The 18,450-nt window shown below is 39.4% G+C and overlaps 1 protein-coding gene across 1 annotated transcript in view; it reads right to left on the bottom strand.

Moving 5' to 3' along the window:
• The window catches only part of LOC114904245 (AP-3 complex subunit sigma-2), a 61,506-nt gene that overhangs the window by 28,677 nt on the left and 14,379 nt on the right, over nucleotides 1–18,450 (bottom strand). Inside the window, exon 4 of the mRNA XM_029237937.1 lies at nucleotides 4,855–4,926. Coding sequence (XP_029093770.1) covers nucleotides 4,855–4,926 — 72 coding nt within the window. The remainder of the gene's footprint in view (nucleotides 1–4,854; nucleotides 4,927–18,450) is intronic.

Here is an 18,450-nt window from a genome sequence, read left to right as displayed (position 1 = left end):
GGAAAATTAAATATGAACTATATATTGGATAACAGTATATATTAATGTTAAATTTCCTGAATGTTAATTATGTTGTGGTTAATAATTAATTATGCTGTAATTAAGTATATTAGAGAATTATGCACAACATATTATATAAGACAATGTCTTTGTTCTTAGGAGAGGTCTGCTGAAGTATTTAGGGTTGAAAAGTTATGATGTCTGCAACTAACTCTCAAATGGTTCAGGAAAAAAGTATGTATCTAGAGAGATAAAAAGCAAGTGTGACCAATGTCCATAACTAGTGAATCTAAACACAAGATATAAGAAGGACTCTATGGAAAGAAGCACAGGTTTTAGTGACTGACTGGCTGTTGGGGGCAAGGAAGAAGGAGGAAAGGTTTTGCGTGTACATGACACAGAATACTGGTAGCACCACCGGAAAAGGGAAGCTAAGGGAAGAAACAGTTTTCAGGAGACACGTGCTGAATCTGGCTACGGATAAGAAGTGGCAAGAAGAAACAAGATACTAGAATGAAATGAGAAAGAAATGTCTTCGAGCAGTTGGGAAAAATAAGACTCAGGCCACACATCAGGACTAGAAATACCAATTTACGAACTACCTAAGTGGATAATAGTTTAAGTATGAGAAACAGATGAGATCTAAGATAGAAGCAGGGCAGGGAAAAGAGTGAAGTGAGAGATGACTGACATCATAATTTACTGGTAGAAGGTGGGAAGAGAATAAGAGAACCAGGAGGGTTCTATGTGACAGAAACAAAGGTAAGAAAAGGATTAAGGCAGTGCTTCACGGAATGATCAACGGCATCAAATACTGCAGAAACACTAAAGAAGGTGAAGATTGGCAAATAGAATTAGGAAATAATCAGTGAATTTGGGGTAGAAGTGAAAACCAGGCTATAGGCTCCAGAAAAGGAACAGACGAAGTAGAAATGCAAGACTGTGTATAAATCACTCACACATGAGGAGGTTTACCTTAAATGAAATGGAAATGAAACGACAGTTAAAAGGAGCACTAGAAGCATGGGGAGAGCTGTATTCTGTAAGAGATTGGGACAATCTTGGCGAAATTTGTAGTTATAGGAGAAGGAGCAAATAAAGACACCTTGGAGACGAGTTGAAGAACCGAGATTATGCTGCATATTAGGGAGAGATAGGAAGAGGACTTAGTTCTAGAAATGGAATGGAATAAACCTTCCTTTAAGACAGGAAGAAAGGGTGAGTGAAGAGGTGAAGAGAGCAGCAGTAATAAAAAGAGGACATTGACAAAAATAATTTAGAAGCTGAGAAAGAAATCTCAAGATTAGAAAAAAATTGCCAGGGCAGCAGGAATTGAGTCATTTCTGGACCTTACACAGGCCTGCTACTCCAGCCACAACTGCTTAGGGGAATGGGGCAGCTATCCATGACAACCCAACGCAGAGTGTAACCGCCTGATGGGAATTCCTGACTTAAGGTGGAGACTAATTAAGAAGGACTGCGTTCAAGGTGACATTCCTCCTGTATTATGACAGGTCCTTTGCCTATATGAGTAAAAGACCATTTTCTACTATCAATAGAAGATATGCCTGAATTAGCAACTGCTCTACATGAGGGCAAAGGTAAGCTTGAAATTCCACTGAAAGAAAGTCCCGTGTTGGAAGACACCTTTAGACATTCTACAGGCGAGTACAGTGAGATTTGGTCCTTGCATCATCACTTTTCAAAAACCTTAGGAGATATGGACAGCAATTTCCTGATGTCATAGAGCAACTAAAAATAAAGTTTTATAAACTGTAAAAGAAATGTGCAGCAGCAGCAAAACACTTCATAGAACTCATTTGAAGATAAGACATATGAGAAAGAACAATATTTTTATGGCCTTTTATTTCCTTTAAAAGACACGTGCAATAAAATAGTTGGGACTGGAATTACTTTACTGCTTTAGCAGGTATCCTCACAAATATTTAAAGAACAATATTCGAATGATAAGGCAAAAAATCATGATTACCCCAGGAGATGGAGAAAAAGCTTTTGATACATTTTAACACCCTTTCATGACTAAAAACTCTTCGCAACTAGAAAAAGAAGAAACTTCCTTTAACTTGATAAAGAATATTTACCCAAAAACTTGCTATACTTCAAATACTATATATACAGCAAATACTGACAAGATGAAGACTTCGCTTTGAAATTATGAACAAAATGAGATGCCCACTATCACCACTTCTATTCAGCATTACACTGGAGTTCCTAGTCAGTAAAGCAAGAAACAGAAAGAAAGCTACAGGATTGAAAAGAAATGGGCAAAATGTTTACAGATAAAATATCAGAATTAGTAAGTGTTTAACACAATCTCTGAATTCAACATCAACTTGCAGAAATAAAGTGATGGATATATTATATAGCAACAATAAACAAAAAATGAATATTTAAAACATCATTACATAAAAAAACAGGTATCTAGGAATAAATTTAATAAAAGATATGTAAAACCTCTATGGGAAAAATTGTAAAAGTTCACTGAGAAACCTCAAAGAAGACCTGAAGAAATGGCTATACCACAACATGGATAAAACTTGATATTGTAAAAGTGTAAATTCTCCTGAAATGTTTTATAGATTCAATGCAATTCCAATCAAAATCCCAACAGGTGTGTGTGTGTGTGCATGTGCGCATGTGTAACTTACAAATTGACCCTAAATTGCACAGGACCAAGCTCAACTTCCCATAGGACCCGCAACTGCCTCCTCCAGGTGTATCATCCTATAGGCCCCCAAGTTTTCAGGTGTTAGGCATCTGGCATTCTGAGACAACTTCTAGAGACAGCTGGCACCCAAATAACAGACTACCTAGTATCCAGGCAGTTTGTCTATCTCCTCACTGGTAAGTCTGCTCCTGTAGTTGTCTGATAAATACAGAGGGCAGGGCTTCCCTGGTGGTGCAGTGGTTGGGAGTCTGCCTGCCGATGCAGGGGACACGGGTTCGAGCCCTGGTCCGGGAGGATCCCACGTGCCATGGAGCAACTAAGCCCATGCGCCACAACTACTGAAGCCCGTGTGCCTGGAGCCCGTGCTCCTCAACGGGAGAGGCCACCGTGATGAGAGGCCCACACACTGTAACGAAGAGTAGCCCCTGCTCGCCTCAACTGGAGAAAGACCACGTGCAGCAATGAACACCCGATGCAGCCAAAAATAAAAAAAAAAATTTTAAATAAAAAAGAATATAGAGTTTCTTAAAAAAAAAAAAAAAGAAAGGGCATTGGGAGAAGGGGGCGGGAAGCCACTCTACCAGAGACAGGCCCTGACACACCTTGCCATGGTGACAATGGGAGGATGGGAAACCTGTGCCTCCTCTTCTCTTGCTTGGGAATTCCCAAGCAAAGCCTATCCCTTAATCCATGAGCTGAGAATGGCTTGGTAAGCAACAGGTGGCATCCCCAAAGGAATCCACTTTGAAACCAGGTGTTAACCCCAAGGTTAACACCTTGTATTTCACAATTTAAAAAAAATTGTTTTAAAATAATAATAGGGCCTATAGAAAGCATTCCTCTGTTCCCTCCATATTCTCAAGTCTCTTTAAGTCTTAACTTTTTTTCCCCACTAGTATAGAAGGAAACTAGAGCTATGGCTCTCCTTGACAGAAATTACCAGATAGCAGCACCTTTAACAACTGACAAGCCTAAAACCACTCTAATTGCCTGCAAAGAGGAGGTTGAGAGGTCTCTGAAGTTTCTAAAGTCCTTTCATATGAAAAGGGAGAGTAACCACCTCAAAAGTGTCAGTCAGTCCCGGAAGTCTTGTGAGGCTATCAGGGAGCCCCAGGTCAAGTATCTATAAAAGGAATGGGGTTCTGTGATTCTCTTGCACCAAGCTGCTCAGTGAGCCACACAGCCAAGCCACATGTTGAGAGAGAAAACTGTACTCCATTCCAACACCCATTGCATTAGCCCAGAAAATGCTATCTGAGAACCCTGGGAGAGTTAACTGAGACTGAAGATCCTACTGGAAAATGAAAGTGCTCTAGATGGCAATGATGGATCTAAAAATAACCTATCTCGTCATGATGAAAACAGATTAATAAAGGATCACGGCACAGCAATGGGTAGTAGTCTCCTAAACATCATTATCTCCCTCTAAGGGCCATGGATCACTGTGACAATAATCAGTGGAAGAAAAACCAGGACCAAGCAAACCTAAGATGCACCAACCTTCACCAATGAACAGCACTGGGTACACCATGTGCCCAGCTGGATAAAATAAATGTGGCAGCTCCTATCCCCTTGCTGGCTATCTCCCATATTTAATTTGGCACATGAAGACATAAGGCATGTCACAGTTATGGTAGCAACACAAAACTGAAAACGTGTACTTTGGACCACTTCAGTTCTGCCTGGCAGGCTTCCCTACAGAGTATCACCTGACCTCAAACTATGTTACTGATGTCTTAGTCACTATATTACTCTTTAGGAAAAGGGTACATTTTACTAGCTAAGTTCAAAACCATGATGTGTTTATTTCAAAGCGTCACTGTCACTGGACTATGCCTGAGAAACTCATTTCAAAATCAATACAAAACTATTTATCTCACCATTGGCCTGGTAGCCATCATTGCCCTAAACCAAGAAGTCCGTCTGTGAAAACACGAACCATAATATAGGCCCAGTAATTATCCTGTGTGTGTTAAAACTGGTAACAAATCTCAGCAAAATACTCCCAAAACTATTAAACTTATGTTATTAAGTTTAATAACTTAGGTTCTAGGACTATCCCTAGAGTAAAAAAACCAAAAGAAAGAACATGAAGGTGTACAGATGGCTAGAGATGTCCAAAGTTCTTAGTTTCCTAGTAACCCTGGTTTGGGAGAGAAGGTTACCTTATCCATATGGAAGATCAAATCCAATTCACAAACATTTTCGAAACACTTATCCAGAGTCTCCACAAAAACCTAGGAAACAAGGAGAAATAGATACACAAGTCACATCTTCATAAATGTCACATCTGAAAGTAAAGGGGGCAGTCAAGATACTATTTACCTTATGATAAATCTCAAACCCCCGCCCCCCCCCAAAAAAAACCCCACCGCAAACCTCCCAGCACTAGCTGATCACCCTACTTATCCCAATTTGAAGGGGACAATTGAGGACAGGACAATCTTGTTTTCAGTATAGCAACACAACCAGCAGAAACATGAGGCTTTCTTTCCCCCTTTATAAGATGCCAGCTGATATAAAAGAATAACAAAGTAACAGCTACTTATAATACTATGTCCTTTCCCCAAGCCTCCACGTATACATGTAAAAACATTTTTCATTATCATGGTGCTAACATAGCTCTGTCCTGCTAATTTCAATGAACATTAACTTCAAAACACTTTTCCATGAATCAACTTAATTAACATGCTTACGATTTTAATTTACTTTAAATATAACATTTAAACAGAAAAGTGTTTAAAGGGTAAACACTTTATAATTTATATATTATAAATACTTTATAATTAAGCTATAAGGGTATAGCTTAATGAATTTTCAGAATGAGCATATCATGTAACCACCATCCAAATATTGAAATGGAGCACTACCAGTTCCCTAGAAGCCCCCTTCATGCCCCCTCAGACTGTATCCTCTCCAAAGGTAACCACCATCGTGACTCCTACCATCACAGTTTAGTTTTGCCTGTCCTTGAATTTACATAGAAGGCATCATACATCATGTACTCTTTTCGTTTGGCTTCTTTCACTCAACAATGTTTGTGAATTCTTCCATGTTGTTTCATGTCATAAAATCTTGTACATATTCACTGCTGTATAGTATTTCATTCTTGAATTTATTTATCCATTCTCCTATAGACATTTGAGTTTTTGTTTTTGACTGGGTACAAATTGATATAAATGGAAACTATACTTCCAACCACTCTGGAAAACTATTTGACATTATTTACTAATACTCTATGATCCAGCAATTCTACTCCTAGGTACATACTCAAAAGAAATGCATACAAATGTATGCCAAAAAACACATATAATAATTTCATAATAGCATTATTTATGACCCTATACATTTTTAACAATGACTGAAAATCCACTGTAAGGATAACATACATAAATATGGGTTTTCAGTCACTGTACTGGGCAGTGAGCCCTTAGAATCCAGCAACTCAAGTCCTTCAATTTGAGGAAATTTCATCAAATAATTTTGTTGAGAATTTCCTCCCTTCCATATTCCTCATCTTTCTTTTTTTGGAGCTGTTTATATTGGGGTATTCGACCTCCCATTTTCTTATCTTTTCTGTCTCATTTTCCTCTCATGTTTTTAATTTTTAAGAGATCATTCTGCTCTGTGTTTCCTGTTTATGAGCCCATTTTTGTTTGTCTTCCTTTATTTCTCTGTGGCTTAGAGATAGGGGGCTGTTTGCTTTATTGTTAAAATGAGTTGAATTTTACTGTTGGTTTTAGTCTCCATTTTCCATGTCAGAGCCTTTCCTCAGATGTCTGATTATCCTTGTTTTTTATTCATAAGAATTAAAGGCTGATTGGAAGCTCTGTAATAATGGCTATTTGCTGGGAATCCTACCCTCCACCACGGCCCTGGGCTTTTAAATTTCATTTTCCCTAGATTGGTCAGATTTCCCAGAGGAATTTTACATTCTCCTGCCTAAAGAGTAAAAGACTAGCTGTCAGAAATTTGGGAGCTGAGTGGCAGGAAAAGGGTTGGAAAGTTAATATACAACATTCACAAGGCATATGTTCACTTAATCCCCCTGACTTGTACCATCGACTATGTCTAGAATTGGAGAAAGGACTTAGGGATCTAACTGGTTCTCAGCTTTCCTTGACCACTCCACACCCACACCACAGTGAGACTCTGTACAGCTAGCTTTGTGCCTTTTGAGGGTTCCACAGTGTGCAGCAGGTTGGCTGTCAGCTTTCTCTACTGCTGGCCTGGGGTGTGACCTCCTTGGACCAGCCAAGTGAATACCAGGCATCCATACTCTTCCCTTCTTTCAAACAATTCCTTGCTACTGTCTTCTCTCCTGTTCTCTCTGTCCTTGTGGGTATGTATGTTCTTTTAAAATTCATGTTCTATAGTTTTAAAGGAAGAAAATGAACTTAGAAGTGTGGGAGCTCCCAAGAGGACTTTTTAAAACATGAAACTGACAAAGTCTAAAATTCTTAAGAAAATAAAATGTGAAAGAATACCAAGAACATTTGGACAAACAATGATAATAAGAAGTGACTGGTCTTACTAGGTATCAAAATTCATTGTAAAGCTTTGGTAGTTAAAGGAGTGTAATACTAAGATAGAAATGAAAGTATGGATCAGTGGGACAGAATATAAAATACTGAAACATATACATGTTTATAAGAAAACAATTTTTTTTTCTGGATGGGATAAATCACTTTCATTACTATCAAAGGCATAAACACGAGTTGGAAATTTGTTAAAAGGTTAAAGTTCATTAAAAAAAACCTACTGTAAATTAAGGTAATGTAGATTAAGATGATGTAGATTACAATGCATCATCTGTCTCTTAAATAAAGTAATATTTCCCATAAAAAGCAAAGGTGGGCTTTTGCCTTAATGCTGAATAACGCTGGTTCTAGAATCCTGTGCAAGTCTGAACAAAAATGCATTCTCTGAAAATTGTTTTCCACTTATTGTGAATGTCAATAGATCAAGTTCAAAGACAAGGCATGATTAAAATCTGCCATTGTCTTAAATTCTACAGGCTATGAATTTCAGATAAGTTTCACCAAAAAGTCACAGTTGACAAAAGCAGTGAAGCACAGGGACACAGCACAGACACTTTGGGTTTTGAAGTTTGAGAAAATTGAAGTAGAAAGTTGATTTTGTGCGGAATACTTTTACATGCTCTAGGAAGACCCAGAATCACGACAGCTGTAGCAGTCTGTGAAAAAGTCACTATAGCCTGCTGTCACCAAGTTGCCTCCGTATCTGTAGCTCCCATACCGGGTGCCAGCATTCATGTAGCCTCCAATGGTTGGCACCACCAAATCCTCTTCCTCTCCCTCTATTGCAGATGTCCCCTCCTCTGCCCTGCCCTGGTAGGTCTGGGGGTAGAGGCACTTCATTTTGCATGGAGCCTCCCATGCCAAGAAAATACAATTTTTGAGAAAGATGGGAAAATTGATGGGAAAAAGATGACCTAGACAATAAATAGTGTCAGGACAAATGGCTATCCTTTGGGGTAAGAAATATTGTACCTGGGCTTCCCTCGTGGTGTAGTGGTTGAAAGCCCACCTGCCGATGCAGGGGACACAGGTTCGTGTCCCGGTCCGGGAAGGTCCCACATGCCGCGGAGCGGCTGGGCCCATGAGCCATGGCCGCTGAGCCTGCGCGTCCGGAGCCTGTGCTCCACAACGGGAGAGGCCACAACAGTGAGAGACCCGCGTACCGCAAAAAATATATATATATTGTACCTATCTCAATACAGATATATAAATACCTTAAAGATACTGAGCTAAATGTAAAAAAAACAAAAACAAAAACAAAAAAAACTAACAAAGCAATGGCAGATCCATTTTATGCCATCTGGGTCTCTCTTGGAAATGATTTAGTCATTCTGTGGGATGCTTCTGGTTAGCTGACACTGTTCAAAGCAGCAAGTGGAGATGCTGCCTAGCGCCAGGACACGTGAGGAGAAGCAGCCCATATTTCTCAGCAGCGCTGTGCCAAGGGGCTGTTTTCATTAAAGAGGGTTAATGAAATTAAGATTGGTGTATTAGGGGCTTCCCTGGTGGCACAGTGGTTGAGAGTCCGCCTGCCGATTCAGGGGACACGGGTTTGTGCCCCGGTCCGGGAAGCTCCCACATGCCGCAGAGCGGCTGGGCCCATGAGCCATGGCCGCTGAGCCTGTGCGTCCGGAGCCTGTGCTCCGCAACAGGAGAGGCCACAGCAGTGAGAGGCCCGCATACCGCAAAAAAAAAAAAAAAAAAAAGATTGGTATATTAGTCTGCTTGGGCTGCCACAACAAAATACCACATGGTAGTAACTAAGTCTGTGTGGCTTAAACAACAGACATTTTCTCACAGTGTTGGAGGTTAGAAGTCCTAGATCAAGGTTTGGCAGGAGCAGTTTCTCCTCCTGGCTTGCAGACAGCTGCCTTCTCCCTGTGTCCTTGAATGGCCTCTCCTTGGTTTGTGCATGTGGAAAGAAAGAGATCTCTGGTGTCTCTTCCTCTTCATAATTATAAGAACACCAGCTGCATGAGATCAGAACCCCACCCTTAGGCCTAGTTTAACTTACTTCCTTAAAGTCCCCGTCTCCAAATACAGTCACATTGGGGGTTAAAGGCTTCAACATACAAATTTGGGGGGAACACAATTTAGTCCATAACAATTGGGTTCTCAGTAGGCTAGTGATCCAGAATAAGATGGAATAGCTCCAGAAAAGACATCCCCAGATAGAGATCAAAATGAAGAGTCAGATGTATCTGTTTCTCCTAAAGCTTTCTCAAAACATCATTATTCAAGATCATAATCAAGGTCAAGAGAAAGGAAACAGAAGTCACATAATGTAGGAAGAAACCGCAGGAGCCAGAACATAATAAGCAAACAGCATGCTAATGCATGAAGGGACTGAAACGAAGGTGCTACAGACTCAGATGGCAAAATAATATGACATGAATCTAAAACTAAATTAAGAAACAAATCTGGGGAATAAAATGACAAAGAACATTCTTCTCACAAAGGAAAAGAGCAACTAAATTCATCTGCAAATGGTGAGAACAGACACAAATATAAAGAATGAAAGTCACCAAGAGGCAAAAGTCATTCAACATCTAAGTCTCATAAAAGGCATCACCTTAGTAGAAGCAAGGAATGGAAAAGGTCTTGATCCTACAAGGTTGGAAAGGGCAGACAAATTACAAGAAAAGGAAATGGTGTAAAAACAAAAACAAGAAGAAACAGCTGCAGCTACTGGAGATTCTGTTCTCAATGTTGCTGCCCTGTTGCCATCAAGAACACAAGTAACTCCTCAGGTAGCTACAGAGGCTCAAAGGGCAGCCCCACAAGCTAAACCTTTGGCAGAGATCAGAATAGCCACATTTAGCTATTATAACACAGCAGCTGTGACTCCAATGAAATTCGCTGAACAGAAATAAAAAGGAAAACACTGGATATAGTTCAGCTGATGAAGAAAGTTACAAGACTCTGAAGCAACAGGAAGTACTATGTGGAAATCTAGATGCTCAGTATGAAAAGATCATAAACTCATACACAAAGAGGAGTAGGATTGGGTCTCACTCTTCAACGTGAGGAATGGATACAGGTTGAAAAAGATCACACATTTAAGGTATGGGAGGGACTTCCCTGGTGGTCCAGTGGTTAAGACTCCACGCTTCCACTGTAGTGGGCATGGGTTTGATCCCTGGTTGGGGAACTAAGATCCCACATGCTACAAGGCGCGGCCAAAAAAAAAAAAAAAAGTATGGGACTTACAGAGTTCTTGTTCTGAAGTCAGGTCCTTGTGCACCAAACAGCTAGCATTCTAATTTGCATGGATGTCATGCTGACTTTAGTATATTGAAAAATGATTTTTACCACAAAAAAGAAATGATAATTTTGTGACATGATAAAAGATGTTAGCTTGATACGGTGGTAATCATTTTGCAATATATAAGTATATCAGGTCAATACACTATACATCTTAACTTTACACAATGTTATGTGTTATACATCAATTATACCTTGATAAAGCTGGGGGAAAAAAGAAAAACATCATTTTTTATAACTATTAAATCAATGATAATGGTGTTAGTGTTAAAATCAGGTTAAATCTACTTCTACCAAACTTGATAGGAGGGGACTTCCCTGGTGGTGCAGTGGTTAAGAATCCACCTGCCAATGCCGGGGACATGGGTTTGATCCCTGGTCCGGGAAGATCCCACATGCCATGGAGCAACTAAGCCCTTGCACCACAGCTACTGAGCCTGCGCTCTAGCGTCTGCAAGCCACAACTACTGAGCCTGCGCACCACAACTACTGAAGCCCGCGTGCCCTAGAGCCCACATGTCACAACTACCAAGCCTGCGTGCTTCAACTACTGAATCCTGCACACCTAGAGCCCGTGCTCCGCAACGAGAAGCACGCGCACAGCAACAAAGAGTAGTCCCTGCTCACCACAACTAGAGAAAGCCCACGCACAGCAACGAAGACCCAGCGCAGCCAAAAATAAATAAAATTTAAAAAAACAAACTTGATAGGACAATATTTTTTAGCTCATGAATTCTACTTTTCAAATATATAAAAGCTGCACATGGGATAAAATCTCACACACAGATTTTTTTGCATCCACTGTCTTGTGTACTTTTGTTAACTTTTTACAGTTATTTTCATCTCTTGAAACATGAAAGAAATGTTATGTAGATCTCTTTAGACAATCTGGCCAATGTGCTACATAATCAAGCACAAATAAGCTGGGTGGTGATAATAATAAAAATGGTTTTCTCAAAAGAAAAAAAAAAAGCAATGGCAATACTGGAGAATATTTTTATATACCTTCAAGCTACAAGAAGAAAGACAAGCAAACCAAACTATATAAAGTTAAAAGACAAATGGACTAGGAGAAAATATCTGCAATAAATATAACAGAAAAGGATTAGTATCCATAAAGTTAGGAAAAAAACAAACGCTTACAAATGAATAAAACAAATGAGCCGGACGCAGTGGCGCAGTGGTTAAGAATCTGCCTGCCAATGCAGGGGATACTGGCTTGAGCCCTGGTCCGGGAAGATCCCACATGCCATGAAACAACTGAGCCCATACGCTACAACTGAAGATCCCACATGCCGCGGAGCAACTAAGCCCGTGCGCCACAACTACTGAGCCTGCGCGTCACAATTACTGAGCCCACGTGCCTAGAGCCCATGCTCCACTACAAGAGAAGCCACCGCAATGGGAAGCCCACACACCACAACGAAGAGTAGCCCCTGCTCGCCGCAACTAGAGAAAGGCCGCGCACAGCAACAAAGACCCAATGCAGCCAAAAAATTTAAAAATAAATAAATAAATAGATTTTAAAAAACAAAAACAAATGAGCCATTAGAAAAGTGGACAAATGCTATGGTCAGACATTTTCAAATACAAAATGACTGGTAAACAGTAAAAGATATGTGGCCTCACTAGTATTCAAGCATGCTAGGGAAAACAACAAATTTCTATTTTTTCACCCATAAGACGGCAAACATTTGAAAATATCCTTAATATTTAAAGCTGGTAAGGTTATGGGGAAATAGGACTTTGGGGAGAGGCAATTAGGCACTACCTAACAATTTAAAAAGCACACATCTTTGGGCTTCCCTGGTGGCGCAGTGGTTGAGAAGCTGCCTGCTAATGCAGGGGACAGGGGTTTGAGCCCTGGTCTGGGAAGATCCCACATGCCGCAGAGCAAGTGAGCCCGTGTGCCACAACTACTGAGCCTGCGCGTCTGGAGCCTGTGCTCTGCAACAAGAGAGGCCGCGATGAGGCCCGCGCACCGTGATGAAGAGTGGCCCCCACTTGCCACAACTAGAGAAAGCCCTCGCACAGAAACGAAGACCCAACACTGCAAAAATAAGTAAATTAATAAACTCCTACCCCCAACATCTAAAAAAAAATTATATAAAAAAAAAGCACACATCTTTAATTAAAGCAGCAATTCCAATTTTAGGAATCTATCCTAAAGAAACTAACACACGTGCATACAGATGCATGTGCAAGGATATCATTGCACAATAATTTGCAATAGGAAGAAACTGGGAGAAACCTGAATGCCCACAGGTAGGGTACTGAATAAAAGATTATAAATAAAAGACTATGATATATTAATATTGTGGAAAATCATGCATCACTAAAAAGCATATATGAAGTGGAAAAAGTGCCAAGACTTCTAAGTGATTAAAAAAGCAAGTTGCAGAACTATGTATGTAGTGAGATTACTTTTTACTTAAAAATTAAATAATGTATGTGACATGTGTGTGTGTGTCTGTGTGTGTACATGCATTAAAAGGCTTAATAGTGGCTACCTCTAGAAAGAGGAGTGGTATATGAGAGGGGAGTGAATGCTAAGGGGGAGGACTTCTCCATTATACTTAATATATTTACTTAATATATTTAATGACCTATATGGGAAAAGAATCTAAAGAGTAGATAATATGTATATGTATAACTGATTCACTTTGCTGTACAGAAGAAACTAACACAACATTGTAAATCAACTATACTCCAATAAAAATTAATAATTAAAAAAAAGGAATGGAATACTGATACATGCTACAACAATAGATGGATATTGAAACTATTATGCTAAAGAAGCCAGTCTTCTGTGGTCCTTCTGTGGTCCAGAAGGACCACATATTATACAAATCTATTTTTATGAAATGTCCATAATAGGCAAAACTATAGATACAGGAAGTAAATTAATGGTTGCCTAGGGCTGGAGTTAGGAGGCAGTTGGAGGGAAATGGGAAGTGACTATAATGAGTAAGAGGTTTCTTTTTGGGGTGATGAAAATGTTCTAAAATTGGTTGTGATGATGGCTATACAACTCTGTGAATATACTAAAATCCACTCAATTACACACTTCAAATGGATAAACTGTATGGTATGTGAATTATATCCCAATAAAACTTTTAAAAAAAAAACCTTACTTTTTTAAATAAAAAGAATATATCCAGGTACTACTTGTATAATTTAAAAAACCCAAAACAATGTACTTGAAATTCCAAAAAGGGGCCTACATTTATACAGAAATTTAAGTTAAACTAGAAGTAGCAAAACAATGGGAGACTGAATAATTTGAAGAACCTGGAACATGATACAGAGAAAAAGAAACTCAGTTCCATATCTCAGAATATACTGAAATAAATCTTGTGTGTGTTAAAAAGATTTAAATAATCTTTGTGCTAAAAACTTATTAAAACATTTTTTAATTGAAAACAAATGATTTGGAATTTTGTCCCAACTGGAAGATAAACTTATGACTAGTGAAGAAGTAGAGGAGATAAACATAAAGTGGATAGTTTCAACTATGGTGAAGTGCAAATAATGAAGAGCGTAAAGTAAGAATTAGAGGGACGGCTGTATAATGGTAAAGAAATATTTGTGAATATAATGATGAATAAAAGCTTAATATCCTGGGCCTCCCTGGTGGCGCAGTGGTTGGGAGTCCACCTGCTGATGCCGGAGACATGGGTTCGTGCCCCGGTCCGGGAGTATCCCGCATGCCGCGGAGCGGCTGGGCCCGTAGGCCATGGCCGCTGGGCCTGCACGTCTGGAGCCTGTGCTCCGTAACAGGAGAGGCCACAACAGTGAGAGGCCTGCGTACCGCAAAAAAAAAAAAAAAAAAAAAAGCTTAATATCCTAAAACTCCAGAATAAACCATGGGATATTAGGACCTTTTTTGAAAAACAAAACTGTAATGTAAGATTTGAAAGGAATGAATAAATGCAAGGAAATGCTACTTTAAATTCACTTCTAATTAAAATCCAACAGGGACTTTTGGGACCTTTACAAATTATTCAAAAATGTATAAGGATGAATAAATGGTTATAACTATTGGAGAATATTCTGAAAAAGAACCGCACCCAAGGGGAATAACCGGTCTTACTGGGATATGAACCTATATTAACATACAAGTAAAACAGTGCAAAATTAACACAGAAAGAGAAACATAACTCAGTGGAACAAAGTGAAGAGTAAACACTAAATAGCGAGTGATTACTGTGCACTAGGCATACACGGGTGTACTCTGGGGATACCTCAGTCAGCAAGTCACATTCTTGTCTGGTTATGTTCTGGGTGTGGGAAGAATGAGGCAGATAAACAAGATCTTTTCCATTGTCACACATGCTCTGAAGGAAGTAAATAGGATGATGTGATGGGGGTTACTTCAGAGTGTCAAGAAAGTCTCTCTGAGGATTAACATTTGAGCTGCGTCATGAATGAAGAAGCCAGTCTTTTGAAGAGCTGAAGAGGGAAACACCTGGGAAAAATCACGCCAGTGGATAGAACAGGTGCAAAGGCCCTGAAGCAAAAATGTACTTGGACCTGAGGAGCAGAAAGAAGGCTGGAATGGCTACAGTGAAGGTGACAGTGTATATGGTGAGATCGGACAGAGAGAGACAAAGGAGCCAGACCATGTCGGGCCTTGCAGGTTGTGATAGGGAGTTTGGATTTTACTCTAAACTTAACATATTATATATTAAGGTTTCTTCAACAAGAGGAGGTATAAATGGATTATTCACATTTAATAGAATCGTTTAGAAAAAAGTTAGTTTTAAAATAAACAAAAATATACAAAGAATTACTTTTTCATTGACTATAAGACAAACCATTATTTTTGTATTAACAAAGAAAAAAATGCTGTCAATTGTAACTGTAAGATGTCATCTACTGTAATATACATCCTCATGTTAGTTATTAAAGTGTGAAAAAATGTGTATCTTACAATAAATGAAATATAATATTATAAACCAGGAACTAGACTTAACTGGACAAATGTTTCAATTATATTACAAAAGGTTTACATGAAAAAGAACACTGTAAATTCACACATGGGGGCTTCCCTGGTGGCGCAGTGGTTGAGAGTCTGCCTGCCGATGCAGGGGACACGGGTTCGTGCCCCGGTCCAGGAAGATGCCACATGTCGCAGAGCGGCTAGGCCCGTGAGCCATGGCTGCTGAGCCTGCACGTCTGGAGCCTGTGCTCCGCAACAGAAGAGCCCACAACAGTGAGAGGCCCGTGTACCGCAAAAAAAAAAATAATAATAAATAAATTCACACATGGGAAAAGTTGGCATGATTAATAAAAATAAAAATTCAGACATTTGTGAGGTACCACTCACCTCCGAGTAGAAATTAAAAATGACGTATTTCAATGCTGGAGTTAGGAAGAAACATAAACTCATATACTTCAGGAAGCATTATAAATTAATATAACCTTCCCGAATATCTATCTAGCAACATGAATTATAATTAGAAATATTATCCCCTGACCCAGGAATTTCATTGGGGTGTGAAGAGACACAACAGTTTGCATAAAGACTTACAGTAGTTCTATTTGGGTTAATTAAAAAAAAGGAAAATGAAAACAATCAAACTAATAAAAAAAAAGGAAAATGGAAACAATCAAACCATCTAGTATCTGTTCTACTGCTCTGCCACCTGGATCAGCTGAGAATACTCATTTTACCCATCCCCCATTGAAATGTTCTGCTTTGATTTACTCTTGAAATACAGAAGTTATGAAAAGGTGAGAAGCAGAAAATACACAGTGGTCCATTCCTCCTGTCCATGTTCCTCCAAGACAGCCAAAGGCTAAGGCCCCAACTACGGTGAGCTCTAAGTTTCCCCAGAATCACTCACATGAGCTTGCCCTCAGACTTCCTCAGAAAGGCCTCTTGTAAACCCTCAGGGATACTGAAGTCAGATGGTGACACTGTTCAGCTTATCTTCTTGCGGGAGCTTTCATCTAGTAGTGGCAAATTATCCTTTCCTTACACAACTACTTACACTCAGTTTTTCCAAACTAACAAAGTATCATTTAGGGAATATACATCACATGATAAAACTATAAAGAGAAGCAAAGCAATGATCAACTTAAAAGTCTGAAGAAAGGGACTTCCCTGGTAGTCCAGTGGTAAAGAATCCACCTTGCAATGCAAGGGATGCAGGTTCGATCCCTGGTTGGGGAACTAAGATCCCACATGCTATGCGGCAACCAAACCCATGTGCCACAACTACTGAGCTCGAGTGCCTCAACGAGAGAACCCACGTGCTGCAAAAACTACAAAGCCCACTCACTCTGGAGCCCACACGCCACAACTGGAGAGAGAAAACCCACACACCACAACTAGAGAGAAGCCCGTAAGCCGCAATAAAGACCCAACACAGCCAAAAAAAAAAGAAAAAGAAAAGAAGGAAAATAAATAAATAAAGTCTTTAAAAAGTCTGAAGAAGGATGCAATGAACAAGGGGGACGGAACTGAGGAGGGACATACGGGGGCTTTGAGGTACTAGCAATGTACTATTTCTTAATCTGGGTGAGAGTTTCATTTTATCGGCATTCCTCAAACTGCATAGGCATGTTTTCCGTAGTTTTTGTATATACATTTCACAATAAAAATTATTTAAAAAACAGCAATAATCTTATTGGGATTCTGATTGGGTTTTCAGTAATTTATAAGCTGGAAGTACAGCTGACACTTGACCAACACAGGTTTGAACAGTGCGGGTCCACTTACACTCAGATTTTTTTCAATAGTAAACACTATAGTATTATACAATCCCCAGTTGGTTGAATCTGAAGACGCAGAACCACGGATATGGAGGAACCGTGTACACGGAGGAACTGGGTATACAGGAGGGCCTACTGTAAATTATATAGGGATTTTCGACAGCATGGTGGGTCAGCACCTCTAACCCCTGTGCTGTTCAAGGGTCAACTGTACTGACAGTTTTAAAAGTTTTTCCACAGGCAAAGCGTATGTTTTATTCATTTATTTTGCTCTTTTATCATATTTTCAGTAGAATTTTAAAGTTTTCTTCATATAGATCTTACACATTTTTTACATTTATTCTTGGGTATCTTAAGGAAGGTTTTCCTACTGTGAATGGGCCCCTTTTAAATATTATATTTTCTAACTTATTATTGCTAAGGGAAAGCTATTAGTTTTTATACATTAAACTTGTATCCAGTCCCTTACTGAACTATATTGCTCATTCTAATTGTTTTCCAGTTGATTGTTTTGGAATTTCTAGGTAGATAATAATTTCATCTGCAACCATTATATATTCTGAAGCCTAGTGAAGCCAGTCACTCATTACTGCCCTTCTTCCCTCAGAACATACTTCTGCATTTCTTGGCCATTCACTTTTCCTCATGAACTTTCTCTTTACCAAGTTCTATACGATCTCCTGGATTGGGACTTCCCTGGCAGTCCAGTGGTTGAGACTCCGTGCTTCCACTGGAGGGGACACGGGTTGGATCCCTGGTTGGGGAACTAAGATCCCGCATGCCATGTGGCATGGCCAAAAAAAAATTTTTTAAAAAAAAGATCTTCTGGATTTATACTTGGTTCCCCATTTAATCTATTGATTACTACTGTCATCTTTGCTCAACTCTTCCCAATATGGGGCTTATAGCTCCACTGATTTCAAGTATTCCTTTATGATTTTCCTTTAAAATTTTACAATTGTAGGGACTTCACTGGTGGTCCAGTGGCTAAGACTCCATGCTCCCAAATGCAGGGGGCCTGGGTTCGATGCCTGGTCAGGAAACTAGATCCCACATGCAGCAACTAAAGATCCCACGTGCTGCAACGAAGACCCAATGCAGCCAAATAAATAAATAAATAAACAAAGATTTTATAATTTTATTGGAATCAATATCAACTATTCCATACTAAGTTAATTTCTAAACACTAAATATCCTTTGTCACTACTGTAAGTGAAATTTCTTTAATTATGAATT

The sequence above is a fragment of the Monodon monoceros genome, unplaced genomic scaffold (assembly GCF_005190385.1).
Source record: "Monodon monoceros isolate NGI ecotype Baffin Bay Population unplaced genomic scaffold, NGI_Narwhal_1 Super_Scaffold_21, whole genome shotgun sequence".
Classification (NCBI taxonomy): domain Eukaryota; kingdom Metazoa; phylum Chordata; class Mammalia; order Artiodactyla; family Monodontidae; genus Monodon; species Monodon monoceros.
This window is presented reverse-complemented; position numbering and strand designations above follow the sequence as displayed.